We start from the raw sequence: 17,596 nt of genomic DNA on the forward strand, positions 1-17,596 counted from the left end.
AGGCTCGGTGCTGCTCTATTTCTGGGGAACACAAAATTTATTAGGAGACTTGGCTTTCAAAGGAGCTACCAAGCAAATAATGTTTCTTGTTTTCTATGCCTTTAAAGCCCAAGATTGAATAAGCTTATTCCAATATTTAAGCCAAAAACTATGGCAACATAAGGACAAATGAAAATAAAATGGCAAAATCAACAAAAGAAGAAACAAAGCATGAGGAAATCAAACACTTAACAGGTCCATTGTGCAAAGCAATAAGTAACACCACCATGTTGCTGAATTGTGTTTTCATAAACAACCAATTTACTTTCTTGGGACTAAGCCTAAGAGACTTGGGACTTAGCAATGAGTAAGACAAAGATGCTGGTTACAAAGGAACTACCACACTATTGGAGAAGTGTTGTTTCCTTGTTTTCTGGGGACTTAGGCTAAGAGATACCACTATACTCAGAAAGACAACGACATTGGTTACAAAGGAACAACAATATTACCCTCACCATTTGTCTAACCATTCATGTCTGACCACTACATGAATGATCTCTGAGCCTGGCTTTTCTTGATGATATCAGCAACAAGCAGTGAGCCAGTGAAGGAGAGTCTTTGAAATGACAATTTTAGATAGAGATTTCTGAGCCAGCAAGTTTGTATAAGTGTAGAATGCAGGCTCCTGAAAATTCTCACCTGACCAACAACCAAGGTACTGTGGCTCTCAGTTCAAGAAGCAACCTTGACTGCTCTTTCCGGCTTCTCCTGATATTCAGTCTCTATTCAAGGTTGCACACCACTTGCCACAAAACAAAGAGTAAATTCAAATCCAATTTGCTAGTCACCCATCATCAGTTGGCTGGCTGTATTGCAGATTGGAATGGATAGGCCCTTTAGAAAAGTTAGGGGCTCGTGAGTACAAGTGCAGAAAGAAACCCGTGGTGAGCAAAGAGGAAGAACATACCCTTCATTGTATCCTGTCAGCTTACCTTGCAGGAACAGACTGAACACCTGTCTTCTCTTAGAATCCACACCTGCCCATTATGCTTCAGTCCTCCTTCGTGGGGACAGTCCCCAGAGCAGGAGGGCCCAGAGGGACACAGGCAATCAAATCCTCCTGCTAAGTTGATGCAGGCAGAATCATTCCAACAAGTGTGAGTTCTTAAGGCACATTCATCAATATCTGTAATAAATAAACCAAAAAACATCAAAACCCAGGCAAGTAAACTCATGAACCAACAAGAGTATGACTGATCAGCACTGTGGGGGATGTACCTATTGTTGGGTTCTTTCTCATCTGCATTTGCTCAAATACTCTACAAGGCAAATGCTCTGTAGAGAATCACGGTGCTAAGGATCACTGAGTGAAAGTGTATGCCCACTGCCAGGTAGCCTGACTCTTCTGTGAGATTAAATTTAGAGCTGCCCACTAGTTAAAATACCCACTTTCACCTCTCTTGTCTTATGATGGCCATGACTTGTTAACCCATCAACTATAGAAGCTTATCTCTCATAGAAAAGAACTTTGTGTACATAAGTCACTGAACAGAAACAAGGTAATTAGAGCAACTTTGACTCTGTCAGACTGCCCCAGATCTGATGCCAGGGCTTTGAAAAAAGAGGTTGCATGATTCTTGGTAAGTGTCATATTTAATATTAAAATACTTAGCATCATAAGGGCCAAAAAAGTTGTCTCAAAAAACAATCAGGGCTCCAGAAGGTATGGCTTGGATGCTGATGAAGACAAACTTATTGAATATTGTGTTCACTGACAACATAGTAGGGAAGTCAGACAAATCCCGTCACTCTACCTGAGAGTTCAAACTTGACTGACCTCAATGTATCAAATATTCTCCTACCTCATCTCTCTTCAGCACTTTCCTGACAGCCAAGCTTGAAAGGCAGCCAGTTTTGCCTGTAAATGTCTACTTTAAAAAAGACTTATTCGTTACATTTAGATCAAATATCTTAGCCAGCAGCTTCTGCTCATTGTTGCTGGTGTCATATCAAGAAAATTGTACTTGGCCTCTCTTTATGTATGCATTTAAGCTTTATTGGAAGGTACTTGTCTTGTATTTGTCAGAATCTTCTTCTCCCTTGGTTAATCTCTAGCCATGTCTACAAATACCTCTCAGATGATGAAACTCTATTATGTGCAACAGATGTGACTGATATTAAAAGTAACACAAAAGAAAATGCAATATAGCACTGTCACAAAGCTGATGAAACAGAACACATGACTTGGAGACCCATCAACAAGGCTACTAATCATTAGAGAGAGTCTTGTAGGAAGCAGAATGTTAGAATAATGTCATCTCATCTGAATCCCATCCTAATACCTATGTGAAGTTGTACTTCATTAGGTTAAAATAATCAACCCTCGTCAGAGGAGCTTTTTTTCCTTGCAGGATGCTAGAAGTTAACACAGAGGTTCACAATTAGACACTATACATAGAGTAAGAGGTTTTGGAATACCCAGTTCTTAATGGGATATCTTCATCAAACTCCTCCGTTCAGGGATCAGGGAGCGCTGGGGAAGAGGAATCAGAAAGATTCTAAGAGCTGGAGGGGATGGGTGACTCCAAGGATAGTGTGTCTTCTAGACACAGCAGGACAGATACATTAATATCTCCCAGATAAACTCACAGGGACTATGGCATAATGTACAAGACCCGCAGAGGTTCAAGCCAGACTTGGTACCAGCACTGAGAATGTGAAGTGTAGAGGGTCCTACCCCTAACCAAGAAGCTCTCTGTAATTGATAGCTTCTGGAAGAGGAAAAATCCAGCTTTCAACAATAGAGTGAATTTACTAGGCATATCAATCATACCCTGGGACAGGCCCCAAGCTCAGGAATAGTTACATAGATTTTGGAATACCCAGTATTTAATAAAATATCTTCATCAAACTCCTCCCTTCAGGGATCAGAGAGCTCTGGGGAAGAGTCAGAAATATTGTAAGAGCTAGACAGGATGAGTGTCTTCAAGAAATATAAAACAGTATCACAACATAAAACAGCTATGATACTATTGTGGACTTTGTTTCCCTTTATTTAGTTTATTTTCATATTGGTCTTTTTTTGTTTCTTTGAGTTTTGTTCTGTGGAGTCTTTGTTTTTGTTTTTGTTTTGTTTTTTGAAAAAGAACAAAAGCAAAGTTGGATGGATAGAAATATGGGAAGAATCTAGGAAGAGTTAAGAGATGGAATATATATATATGCATATATTTTACATTATAATTTTGAAGGCATAACAGCAATTTTACTGATTTTATATATATATCATGTGTGTTTTTACACATATAGATGATGAGTATACTGACAGCTCTTGTTTTTCAAGAATCAGTAATGCTATAGTGATCACAAGAGAGAAACTAAGCTTCATTTTTTTAAAGCAGGGAAACTGAGGTGCAGATAGGTATGTAACTAGCATATACCACAGTGTGAAATGCTTCTGGAGGATTCTGTTATCCTGTACCAACTCTAAAGCTACGGTGTCCTGCAGTGCATTTGTGGTTTCTATTTACTTTCCACAACTTACACTCTAGACTCTAAGATTAATTTTCCAACATTATATCTTACATAGATCCCTTGAGTACTTTTAGTTGACATTCTGAGTGTAAAATGATGCAATTATCCCAACTGTGTTGGAGTTTTGAAGCAATTATGACTTGAAAATAATGGGAAATCTGTGACCTATGTTCTCTTTCTGACTGCAGGGACCATATTGCTATAAAACAGATTCATGGCAACAATACAAGAAGACATTAAGTAGTTTCGATGCTATATTTTTTGTGACACTTGGGGGTTGAACCTGCAGTCGTGTGCATGCTACACAGGTGCTTTCAGGACGAGCTCCATCCCCAGACCTCTTTATGTTTTTTATTTTGAGGCAGTGTCTCCTGATATTGCCTATGCTGGCCTGGCCTTGCCTGTTCAGGAGCCCAGGCTAAGCTTGAATGTGAAATCCTCTTATATAGTCCTCCAGAGTATCTGTGATTGTAGGCTCCCACCACTAAGCTTACCCAGCAGTCATTTCTAAAACCTATTTGCTTCTAAGATATACTTTCTTTTCTTTTTTTGTTCTACCAACTGAAGTCCCAGGAAAGCCAATTAGTTAATAAACAATGAATGGAAGCCATGGAAATTGAAAAATTTGATATCTAAATTTTAACTCAGGACAACAAGGCTGCCCTCATCTTCTAAGCATGTTTCATGACATTCTTAAGCAAGACCATTCGCAACACATTGTGTAGGGTGGCGATCCTTTCTAGGACCCCTGTGTCTTCTCATTCTTCATCTAACCATTCCCAAGAAAAGTCAGCACTGGGTTAAAACACTTAGTAGATCCAACTTGGAACTCTATTTTCCTTTCAATTCAGTGCTTACAATGAACCAGCCACTTCACCTTTAAGAGAAGCCCATGGACTTCATCATTACTCTGGAGCTCCTTTACTGTTATGCATTCATAACAAATCTTGACCAATATGAAAACCAAATTATAGATAATATAATGAAAATACAATGGTTATTCCTGGATATAATGAGTATTTATATTTAAAACACTCTTGAGAATCTCTAAATATGGTGCTAATTTGCAGCAATATCTTATTCTACTGAACCTTTATTATGATGTTAGTGGACTCTTAGGAGGAGTAGGTATGACATATATACATTTTGCAGTCTGTCATTCTCTGTACTTGGCATCATTTGGGGTTTCTGTGCCAATTACAAAAAGAGAGCTTTCCTCATGAGGGTTGACAAATACAGTAATCAATGGTTTGAGCAATATGTCATTAGGAGTTGTTTAATATAATATCTTCTTAACAGAGCAATAACCCCTGGAGCCTTTGCCTTGGCTGTGTGTGTTTTTGGCCCTGGTATCAATATTAGAAATGAGTTTTATTTTTCTGAAACATCCTTTAAATCCAATCAAAAAGTGGTTGGTTCATCTCATAATATTGATGTCACTATCACACCAGTGGGCATGTCCTGTCATGCAGGACACAGTAATGGATCCCAGGGTTCACATTCACAGGGGTGTAAGCTTAGTGGTACTTTTTTCCTCCATTCGCATACATCTTCTACCTTATGGCATCTATCCAGCAAGGATGAAGATTCGAGGTGAGAAGCAGATTCACTTTTTGTGTGTTTTATGATTCAATATATGTTGTCTTAAGCAATAGGGGTCTTACCATCAACTTCTGAATGGTACCTAATATCCCTGGTAAAAGCATATTATGTTTCAGAGACTATGGGGCCTCACTTGCCAACAATCCAAAAGAAGCAATTCCTGGCACTGAACTTGTGTGTGTGTGTGTGTGTGTTTAATTTTATTTATTGAATATCATCTTCATTTACATTTCCAATGGTAAAAACCTTTCCCAATTTTCCCTCTCCCCAAATACCCCCGACCCCTCCTCCCCCTTCCCCTGCCTGCACGTATATGCCTCTCCTCCCCACCCACTTCCACCTCCCCCCGCTGGATTTTCCTTTGTTGGGCATCTATTGTGCCTTCACCTGTCCAAGGACCACTCCTCCCACTGATGTCCAACAGGCATTCCTCTGCCACATTTCTGGCTGGAGCCATGTGTACCCCTTGGTTGATGGTTTAGTCTCTGGGAGTCCTGGGGCATCTGGGTGGCCAACAGCATTGTTCTTCCCATGGGACTGTAAACCACTTCAGCTCCTCCAGGCCACCCAGCTCCTCCATTGGGGACTCCATGCCCAGACCAATGGTTGGCTGCTGTCATCTGCCTCTGTATTTGTAAGACTCTGGCAGAGCTCCTCCAGAGACAACCATGGCATGCTCCTTTTGGTATACACTTCTTGTTATCCATAGTAGTGTCAGGATTTGGTGAGTGTTTATAAGATGAATCTCCAGGTAGTTCAGTCTCTGGGTGGCCTTTACTTCAGTATCTGCTCCCTACTTTGTCTCCTTTATTGCTCCTGTGAGTATTTTGTTCCCTTTCTCAGAGGAACCAAAGCACCCTCACTTAAGTCCTCCTTCTTGAGCTTCCTGTGCTGGGTGAATTGTAACTTGGTTATTTTGAATTTTTGGACTAACATCCACTTATCAGTGAATGAATACCATGTGTGTTCTTTTGTGATGGAGTTACCTCACTCAGGATGACACTTTCTAGTTCCATCCATTTGTCTAAGCATTTCATGAATTCATTGTTTTTAATAGCTGAGTAGTACTCCATTGTGTACATATACCACAGTTTCTGTATCCATTCCTCTGTTGAGGGACATGTGGGTTCTTTCCAGCTTCTGGCTATTATAAATAAGGCAGCTATGAACATAGCAAAGCATGTGTCCTTATTGCATGTAGGAGCATCTTTTGGGCATATGCCAAGGAGTGGTATAGCTGGGTCCTCAGATAGTACTATGTCTAATTTTCTGAGGAATCCCTAAACTGATTTCCAGAGTGGTTTTACCAGCTTGCAATCCCACTAACAATGGAAAAATGTTCCTTTTTCCCCACATCCTCTCCAGCATCTGCTATCCCCTGAGTTTTTCATCTTAGCCATTCTGACCAGTGTGAGGTGGAATCTCAGTGTTGCTTTGGTTTGCATTTCCCTAATAACTAAGGATGCTAAACATTTCTTTAGGTGCTTTAGAGCCATTCCAGATTCCTCAATTGAGAATTACCTGTTTAGCTCTGTACCCCATTTTTAATAGGGTTATTTGACTCTCTGGAGACTAACTTCTTGAGTTCTCAAAATATCACTATTTGCAGATGATATGATAGTATACTTAAGCGATCCCAAAACTTCCACCAGAGAACTCCTAAAGCTGATAAACAACTTCAGCAAAGTGGCTGGATATATAATTAACTCAACCAAATCAGTAGCCTTCCTCTACTCAAAGGATAAACAAGATGAGAAAGAAATTAGGGAAATGATACCCTTCAAAATAGTCCCAAAAAATATTTCTTACCTAGGTGTGACCCTAATGAAGCAAGTGAAAGATCTGTATGACAAGAACTTCAAGCCCCTGAAGAAAGATATCGAAGATGATCTCAGAAGATGGAAAATCTCCCATGTCCTTGGATTGGCAGGATCAATATAGTAAAAATTGCCATCTTGCTAAAAGCAAACTACAGATTCAATGAAATCCCCATCAAAATCCCAAATCAATTCTTCATAGATCTAGAAAGAGCAATTCTCAAATTCATCTGGAATAACAAAAAACCCAGTATAGCAAAAACTATTCGCCACAACAAAAAAATCTCCTGGGGGAATCACCATCCCTAACCTCAAACTCTACTACAGAGCAATAGTGATAAAAACTGTTTGGTATTGGTATGGAGACAGGCAGAAAGATCAATGTAATAGAATTGAAGAACCAGAAATGAACCCACACACCTATGGTCGGTCACTTGATCTTTAAGAAAGGAGCTAAAAACATCCAATGGAAAAAAAGACAGCATTTTTAACAAATGCTACTGGATCAACTGGAGGTCTGCATGAAGAAAAATGCAAATCGACCCATTCTTATCTCCTTGTACAAAGCTCAAGTCCATGTGGATCAAGGATCTACGCATAAAACCAGACACACTGAAGCTTATAAAGGAGAAAGTAGGGAAGAATATTGAACACCTGGGCACAGGGGAAAAGTTCCTGGACAGAACACCAATGGCTTATGCTCTAAGAACAAGAATCGACAAATGGAACCTCATAAAACTGCAAAGCATCTGTAAGGCAAAGGACATGGTCAATAGGACAAAACAACAACGAAAAAATTGGGAAAAGATCTTTACTAATCCTACATCCAATAGAGGGCACTGAACTTTTTATTTGTTATTCTATGATGTCTCTTAAACATTGTTGCCTCACAATAGGGTCACTCCATTTTAACTCTTTATTTCTGTGCCATAAATATTGTAGGAAGCTTCTACAGTGATAGGTTTCTATCTGACATTTTTGAAATGTCTTAAGTGTTATTTACCCTCTTCTGTAAAGGAACTCTATCTTTATAACCCATTCTGAGTTATATTATTATTTTGAATTCGTCTTTTCATTTCAAATGTGAATACACTATATTTTGATTAAACTAAATTCCCACTCTTACAAACTCTTCCATTGCTCTGAGAATATTTTCCCTTCCAACTTCATGTACTGTCTTTTTTAAACCTACTGAATCCATTGCTGTTAGTCAGCTCCTGGAACTAGTACCAGGAGGCACATCCAAAGGAGAAACCTGACTCTCCCACCTCCCCTTCACCCCAGCAGCCATCAGTTGATGTGCACACCACTACAGGTGCTGAGTTCACTAAGGGCAGAGCTGGGATTTTACTGCTCACTCTTCCTGGTTCCCCAAATGGCAGGAAACATTTTAGGCAATCTATTTATATAATTTCATGTAATATATAAAGTCATGAAATTTACAAAAAAATCATTCTTTATATAGACTATATATTGATGACATTTTGTTTTTGGAGTGTTCAGCAAGCAAAGGGAATAACCAATATTTTGTCCTCAAGGAAAATGTTTTCTTACTAATTTATAGTCTGAGATATCCTTGTTTCTAATGTAAAATAGAATAAACATATAAAAAAAGTAATCACAGTGAAATAGAAAAGCAAAATCTCACAGCCCCCCAAAAACAATTTCATTTTTCTATCTTTTTCCTTTTTTTGAGGAAAAGGGCCAAAGGGACCATTTAATAAATCTCTCTAGAAACTTTCTAGAAATATAATTTCAACCAAACCATTACCAATTTTTGCTCTCTCTAAAATAATCTCAAAATTGGCAGTTAATACCCAACCTAAAATGTTAATTCCCACTGCTGAAATGATAGTTCAGTATTTGGCTATTTCAAGTTTACAAAATTGCAAAGACATTAGCAATCCTGTCCTTTCCCCCAAACCAAACACAATGGCAAGCAAACCCCCTGTCCATAATAAAAGGAAAATGTAAAACCCAAATGTTCTGTACAGAAGGGAAGGACTTCAAAGTCAGTACAAAGCTGTGTTGCCTACAGAGTTGCATATAATTGCTTTACTTATGACACAGAAACCTAATTCTACTTCCATGCAATTTAACAGATTTATGGAAAGCCAGATGTTAGCAATTATGGAAACCAACATTATTCATATTCTTGGTAACGGACCTGTTTGCTCTGCACAAAGCCAACTTAATCTATTACACATATCCCAAGGCATCCGAAAGGAAGAAGCCCCCTATTTACATATTGCAATTGTTGTTCTCTGCTGAGCAAGTGCAAAGATACTCTCCCAGGAGACTTCTGCAAATCATCCGACAAGCTCACAGTCTGACAAGAGACAATGTTCAAAAATCAACCAAAGCATTTCATGCTCAAATCCATAGTCATTACAGCAGCCTTGTTTTTTTTCTTGTTGTAAATACTAGGTTTCTGTGATTTCTTTGTGTTTCCACTTGTAAGTTTATTATTTAAATGCTCCATACTCGAATGAGACTTTTCTCAATAAGATTCCATGGCTAAGCTTGCATTAGAGCTAATTTTCTTACATTCGTATTTTCACAAACCCTGAAAGCTCTGATTACCATACTCAATTTTATTTTAAGAGAAGTCTAGCTGCACACAGTCTGACTGATTCCTTTCTTGATTCAAGGTTGTGAGGTTACTTGGGCATGGAAAAAATATACTTCAGAGATGCTTATATCAGAGGCAATCAAGCCATTCCCAACTTAGCCCCAACGATTTTCCTACTCCTCTCAGATGAAAACAAAATGGCTCTGTAGGAATCTTAATGTCATAAAAATTGTAACAGTGCTTGCCTTAGGAGCTGAAGCTACTACAGGTTGATTTCCGAACTCAACAGAAACACCTTTCCCAAAGGTGAGTAGAGGGCCAAGAAAATGAACTCTTTGATTATCCCGTATTTCTCCTTCTTGAATAACTTTTGCAGCTTATCAGATTCAAAACAGGTAATGTGTCAGAAAAGGAAATGTAACTCAGAATTTGAACATCCAGCTGTGTGGGTTCTGACTTGGAAACCATTTCCCAACATTAGTGGCTCAGAAATGAGAACAGAGCTAGCTGGGGGAGGGAGGGTATTAGTAATAGACAGGATAGAGCACAGGTGCCTCCTGACAGATACCATTGTAGTATTTCTTTATGATGGCACAAAGATAATGAGGAAAGAGCATATAGTGCACATCAGCATAATAATTCTGATAAAATGCAGAGAAGGACAAGGGCTCCTGCAACTTGCAAGCAAAGGCCTTACAGAACATTAAGCTGCATAGTTAAGCTCAGGACCAGAATAAGGCTTCCTAGCTATGTGATCGTGTATTCTGCCTTTCCACATTTAGCCAGAAGGTCTGTTTTAGAGCACAGACTATTAAGAATGAGGCTGACATACAAAGTACATTGGAAGGTATAGCCAAGCACAGTAAGTCACTCAGATCACCTATCACAGAGCATATCACATAGCTAGAGGAGAGAAATGGGACATGCCTTCACTATTGGCCATATTGCATGTCATAGGAAGATTTTGATGTTTGTCCAGGGTAACCTTTTTGGTCCCTGCCTCAGCCCTCTTGAAAAGACTCTTTCAATAAAGGAAACAATATGATCTGCACTAGCTATCCCTCCATCCCTCCATGTATTCCTTTTTTCCGGATCTTAATTCTTGGTGTCAACAAATAGCAGATGACTCTAATTATTCATTACTGTTGTCTTCTACATGTGTGCAAGCTTCCAGGGAACTTGTCTTCCTAGGCCATGGTCTGAGGCTCCTCCTAACAACTTATTGCAAAACCAGCCCCTAGACTTAGCATATAATGAAACGTTGGTATGAAAATTTGATCAGAGAGCTTTCATAAACTTCCGGAGGTTTAGTAATCCCTTAACCATCCTCTTACCTGATCATTCCCTCATTCTCAGTTGCTAAGAGTGTATAGCTAATTATTCAAATCAACATGCTTACCAATTACCAGGTTACTACTTAGGGAAGGAGATATAATGAGAAACGGAGATATATACAGTTTCATAGGTAAAAAAAAGTTAGTGCTCTTATTTTCAATTTTTTATCTTTCCTAAAATCCCAAGTCTTTTCTGTCTTCTTCCTCTCCATGGAGGGGAGGTGGCATGCTCAGGAAAAGCTTACTCTGAGAAAGTTCCAGGCAACCTAAGAAAAGGAAGTCTCTTGTCTCAGCCATACTCTGAATTTGATGACACTGAAAGATGTTTAACTCCAAGTTTCAGTCATCCTGTGCAAGAGCCAGATGCAACTGTATTGCAGATAGTTTGGTAATTTGGTTAAACATAATAATGCACATCCTACAAACATTACTTAAAGATGCTGAGCTTCCAGTGGGGTTCCTGGTCCTTTCCATTCTAAAATCCTTGTCACTTAGAGTTCATCTCTTCCTATAAGGGCCACTCTTCCGTCTCCCAAAGTTAAATTTAGTCTTGACTCTAGATCTCTTACCAAACAGGCAAAACATTCCTTCCTCTTCTTGTCAAGGTATTTGACTAGAATCCTGAAGTCTCACACAAACTCATGAGCTTTGGTTTGCCTACCAGTCAGCAACATCTAAAAATGTCATAACTCCAAGTTCTCTGTGACCTTTTATCTACAAACCCTTGCACTATGGTTAAGTGATGGGCACACATTTCTGATACTCTGTGAATTAGCCATGATTGTTAACTATGTTTATTTACAGAATATGCAGATCTGGGTATTTTACTACAGATGGAGGAAAGAGCTCTTCCAGGTAGGAAATCAAGAGTTGATGTAGACAGAGAACATTCTAAGATATCCAATTTACTACTGTCTGCTGCGGACAAGTTTGACCTCTGTACATAGTGATGAAATTTGATTAAAATCAATACAATTCTGACCAGTGAATAGTATAAATAGCAAATCTATTAACATCGAAATACTTTCTATATGAAAATAATTTAACACTTCCAGAAAGCTGCAGTATCAATGCCAAATGTGGTAGATTAATGTGTTTTAATATATCTGCTCATGAGTGGAAAGTTGTTTTCTGTTATAAAGGTAACCTAACACATACCCAACACCCATCAACAGAAAGTTCATCACAACAGTCATTGTATTATCTAGAATCATTACCAAAATTTCACTTTTTAGGGCAAAGGCTATTCTTTCTAGTTTTATACTGCATCATGCTTCCACATTCTTTTCTTCCCTCTGTACCCACTCAGCTTGCTAAGTAAGACCCAGCTGCCTCTTATCTATGTACCTGTCACAGCCCAGTCTTGAGAGTCTTTTGTCTACTAAGAAGTGCATGAACAATTGTTCTACTTGAATGTGGTTGAGCCACATGAACAGGAATCCTTGGAATTGTTTCTCGGTCTCTTGACTGGAATCAAGTGTTAAAGAAACATTTGTCCTTTGATAACCGCTTTCTTTATTGAAAAATAAAGGAGTTAACCACACATAATGCTTTCTAAGGTCTTGTCCATTTCCAAGGTTATTTGGTCACTTTCAGCTCTGTGGAATTTTGCTTATAAGTCAATTAGAAGACTTATAACAACACATAAAATCCAGATGTAAATAAAAGAAAGAATCTACCGTTGGGACAATTAATGGACTCCCCAGATTTTGGTTCACTTGAATATGACTCATGTATATAGTCCTAAAAGTTGGGAGACTGAGGCAGGGGGGGGGGGCTACTATTAGCATTATGCTAGGCTGGGATGCACAGGAAGACCATTTCTTAAATGGAAACCAGTAACAATAAAAACAAACAAGACAGTTTAGCAGTCTCCTTTTACATTAAATATTTAGTGAAATAATTCCAGTCTCAACTTGGGTATTTGCAAGCAAGTGTCAGACAGAGAAGGCATGGTTTTCTTGTCGGTATTATGTCTGCATCAAAGTAATCTTTAACGGAAATACATGCAGGGAATCAGCCAGGTTGAATCCAAGCTAATCCCTCATCTGATAGATCATTCTTTGAAGCATGCTGCCTGATAAGGGATTATTTCTTTTCTTTCCTGTGTCACTCAAAAGTCTTAGATACAGAATGGTACAAAGCCACTTAGAAAGATTTCTTGTAATTTATACAGAAGGTATAGGACACAAAAATATTAGTAGTGGTAGTTTTCTAAAGACTGGTCTCAATGTGACTATCGACAGGACTAGTTTAGAACTGCCACCTATACAATGGCTGCTGTTGTTCCCTCAAAGTCTGTTCACTGTGTCATTAACTTCTGGAGAGCAGTTAAGATTCTTCTAAACTTTTCATCCCAATGGAATATTTAGGACACTGTTCAAAGATGGGAATGTGGAATGGTATCCCAAGGGAAGTAATTAGCAAAAAGTTGGAAAGAATATAGATAAAATTTTAAACATCTTCTGGTGGTTTTGCTTAGAGAATCTCATCTTTTCAGATTATTTTTTCTCTATTTGTATTTCTTCTCTTGTAGAGCTCTAATAATCCAGTTTGATAAAATAGCTCTTGGAGTGCCTTTTGTATTGAAAGGGATATTGACCAAAAAGATCTAGAAGGCTTTAGTAGGGAAAAGGGAAATTTAGGCACAAAGGTAGATATTTTATCCCATTTTGTAGACATTTTGGGATACTTTAATTTCTGATCTTTTAAAAATCTGTTATCCTAATAAAATCAAAACTTTATGACCCTAAACTAAGTTTATTTCCTAGGAAAACAAAGGAAATCAAATGTTCCATTCTTGAGCAGGCATAGTTAGACCACGAGTAATTAAGGTAGTCTAACCCACCCCATCCAATCAGCTCACATAGAGGACTTAAACAGATACTCACATGGTTACTAACAGATCAAGCGATTTCCCTGAGATGACAACTCTATACCCCTTACAATTACTGTTACTTTGAGTAACACCTAAGGTTAGAGACCTGTTTCTTCATTTCTGGGAAGATGTGGAATGTCTTACACACATACCACAATTTGACAAACCCAGAATGGTTCACATGGATCATTGCCACCATTTTCTAAATTATTTTTTTTTACCATCCTGACTGTTAAATAACCTACCATTCCTCCTTCTTACTTTCTTGTCTTTTAAAAGCCCCCAGTCATGGGTATGGAGAGATTGCTCAGTGGTTAAGAGAACATAGTGCTCATCCAGAGAATTCAAGTTCAGTTTGGAGAGGCCATGTTAAATGGCTCTATCTGCATCTAACTATAGTTGCAGAAGGTCCTATATGTCTAACCTCCAAGGGCAATCATGTGCATAGTTACTTGCAAAGAGACACATAGACACATGCATTTTTAAATGATAAAACAAATTTAAAACAATAAACATAGCAAAAGAACAATGAAAAACCATCAAGTCACTTCTATACAAGTTATAGTTCTATTCTATTTAACTGGAACTATCCTCAGTATTGTAACTTTATTAGTAATTGAGATTTCCCTTACTGCTTTAAATCACTCTGTTACTGTGTTTATCTTAGATAAATACTTATCTTTAAGACTGGGGGTGGCTAGAGAGGTTTAAATTTTCATCCCTGAGAACCTCAAGTGAAAGGGAGCAGTGCTGCCTGGAGGGTAACAGGTCTGGAGTCACTACCACAATCTATACAGTACATTTCCACAGTGGAAATTAAGTCTTCAATGTGCCCAGTTACTCTGCATGTCCTCTTGCACATAAGGCTCATGATCCTCACCTCTGCAGCCCTTGAGGTGATCAAGTAGGCTGGTGGCCAGGCTACAGGTCCCTCTCTCTGTATAAGGACATGTCCAGCAAGCAGTTGGACAAATGAAGCACTCACAACTCCTCAGCCCCAATGTTCTCCATAAATGAATCCCCTGATAGGTTATCCATTACCAAGTATTTACCTCTAAACACTTCAAAATATGAGCAACATTCATGGACTCAGTAGTTTTTGTCTGTCTGTCTGTGTAGGAAAAAATCAATAATCAAGGTATTAAGAAATAGTGGGTGGTGCCATGTGAAGTTGGAGGGTGGAGAAAAAGGATAGATATGATGTAAAGACAGAACTCATGTAGGAAATTCTCAAAAATAAAATAAGGTAAAACCTGCCTATGAAATAAGCAAGATTTAAGGTTAAATAAATTTGGGGACAGTCATCATGCATAGGGAAGAATCCAGTTAGTTGTTCATTAAATGGCCATTATGGAAAGCACTTTCTAACAGAATTATTCTGAGCATAAATGAATCAGAAAATAAAATATCTTACAACATTAAATAGTATATAGATTTTAGATATTATTAATGGATTTTTATATTTTAACCCATGAGTCTAATTGTTCACATGCTTTCTGGTATTACTGTTTGTTCTGTGGTCTGCACTGATTCCTTTCTCCCCTAATTTCCTCCACATTTTATAATGCTAACCATATCACTTTACAGTGAACTATGGTTTGTATAGGAAAACCATTGTTAGCTTCATGTATGATTTTTGTTTGTTTGCTCTCTTGCTTGTGTGTTCATTTTTGAACTTCCAACTATTAATATTGCTAAGATACGAACCCTCTGTATCATCTATTCCACCAATTTAATACTGTCTTATGGATATTTAATCATGTGTGTATGTATATGCCTGCCTGCATGCATACATTTGTGTGTCTGCATGTTTGTATGTGTATGCTCACAAACATCCTAATTGCTCCTCTATTTTTATCTATGTAGTTGCCATCTGGTAAGAACTAACCTCCAAGCTCCCCATATCCTTTGTACTGTTGTATGATCGTTGCTAATTACTGAGACTATTAGGAAGATGTTTCAATGTGGAAACCAGCATCATATCTGTACTAAATAGTATCAGGGATGGTGGCATGATTTGAGTCTTAAATGTCTCCCAAAGCCCATGTGTTGAAGGCTTGGACCACAGTGTAACACTGTTTACGGGTATGGCCCTTAAAAGGTGACTGGATCATCAGTGATCTGACCTCATGAGTAGAATATTTTATTTCTGGTTTCTGACCCCAGTGAGTCAGTGCAGGAGACCTGGGTGAGTGATCTAGACCACTGAAGGATATACTTTGATTCTGCCATTTTTCTACCCCTTTCTTTTTTTATTTGGTTCCTGGACTCCATGAGATGAAGCTTTCTCTTTCACATAATCTACACCATGATGTTCTGCCTTGCTAAGGACCTAAAGGCAATGGAGTTGGCCCAACAATGGACCAAAACCTCTAAAAATATTCTTCCTTTTGTATGACTGTTGCAGCAACATAAAGCTGAATAATACAGTATATGAGAGGATAGGACTGATAGGTATTTTATGATCCTATTAGAATTCCACTAAATACCTGGTTTTAGTTCAACATACAGCCTTGTACTGTTAGCCCCTTTGTCCAGAAGACTGCTGAGCCTTGGGTATGACATATTTTGTACCAATGTTATGGGTAAATTGTTTATCACTGAAATAAAGACTTTCCAAAAGTTTCTATATCACATCCTGTCTACTTGTCATGCATAACAGGTCCAGGTTTATACACATGATACACATGTGGCTGGACTTGTAAGACAATATCAAGCTTCCAGCATGGCCTGTGTAGAACTCATTCTTATGTAAACTACCATATGCAGGCAACTTTGCTGAGAAATCTTTTGAAGATGCACAGATAGCCACAAAGGTGTGGGGAACATGTTCTAAACTGCTGTATCTGGGTCCTGGAAATGTTGATCCACCACAAATCTACCTTTACCTATGTGGTCTCTTGGTCCATCTGAAAATATTAGTAACCTCAAACATGCATGGAAATGTTACAACAGCTCTGGCACAACCGATAAAGGTACTAACAAGGATATTTAATAAGAAATTCCATCAGAACTTTGAAAAGTTGTTTTGTTATCTATTGTTACTTCACATACTGATAAAATTTAACAATAAACAGCTGATATTTTATGGTGTAAAAACAGTTTTAATGACTTCTAATAATAAATAATACTTTGCTCTTCATTATATAATGGCAGCTGCCCATGTTGCTGTACTGTTTATTGTAGCCAGAGAGCAGAGCACAGTGGGGTGCCTGCTTGACTCTACTGTGTCTTATGAAGAAGATTGTAAGAGGAGGATAACAGCTGCCCAGTATGGGGAGAATATTTGTGTCTTCCTCCAGTGTACCATGACAAAATGATTTTGTTGGAATTTGAAATTATTTTCATTATTTACTATAAGACTTCTCAAAATGGTTTAACTTATTACAGATATACAGAACATACCAAAAATAGTGTAGAGATGAAAAACTAATTGATAACACAAGACTTACATAAAAAAATCTGTTATAAATAAATAGTTGTGTGTCTACACAGATGGAACAGCTTTTTAAAAACTGTTCTCATTAATGGAGAAAATCTGTGCTGATGATTCTATGTGATAACTGAGCACTTTTATCTAGACACTTGGAGACATTTTTAAGATCACAGTAGTCCAGGTCCTACAGAAGACCAACTGATAGTGATTCTCACGATTATACTGTTAGAACATAAGAATATTTTAATGTACCTGAGATCTCCTCTGATCTGAATTTAGAAATTTCAGGTTTGGGGAGTAAGATTTGATTGGGACATTGGTCAGTGGAAACTAATGTTCAAGAAAATAAGAGATAAATATATAAGCAAAGATTAATGTCTTAGGAATAATGGAACGAGTGCTTGCACAGACTGCAGTATCTGTAGAAAGCATGAAAAGTATCAAAGG

The 17,596-nt window shown here is 38.1% G+C and overlaps 1 protein-coding gene across 1 annotated transcript in view; it reads right to left on the bottom strand.

Annotated features, from left to right (window-relative positions):
• Nell1 (neural EGFL like 1) overlaps nucleotides 1-17,596 on the bottom strand; it is a 937,387-nt gene that overhangs the window by 19,129 nt on the left and 900,662 nt on the right. Inside the window, exon 17 of the mRNA XM_052161842.1 lies at nucleotides 972-1,165. Within this exon, the coding sequence (XP_052017802.1) occupies nucleotides 972-1,165 (194 nt within the window). The remainder of the gene's footprint in view (nucleotides 1-971; nucleotides 1,166-17,596) is intronic.

This window comes from Apodemus sylvaticus, chromosome 1 (genome assembly GCF_947179515.1).
Source record: "Apodemus sylvaticus chromosome 1, mApoSyl1.1, whole genome shotgun sequence".
NCBI classification, from domain to species: Eukaryota; Metazoa; Chordata; class Mammalia; order Rodentia; family Muridae; genus Apodemus; species Apodemus sylvaticus.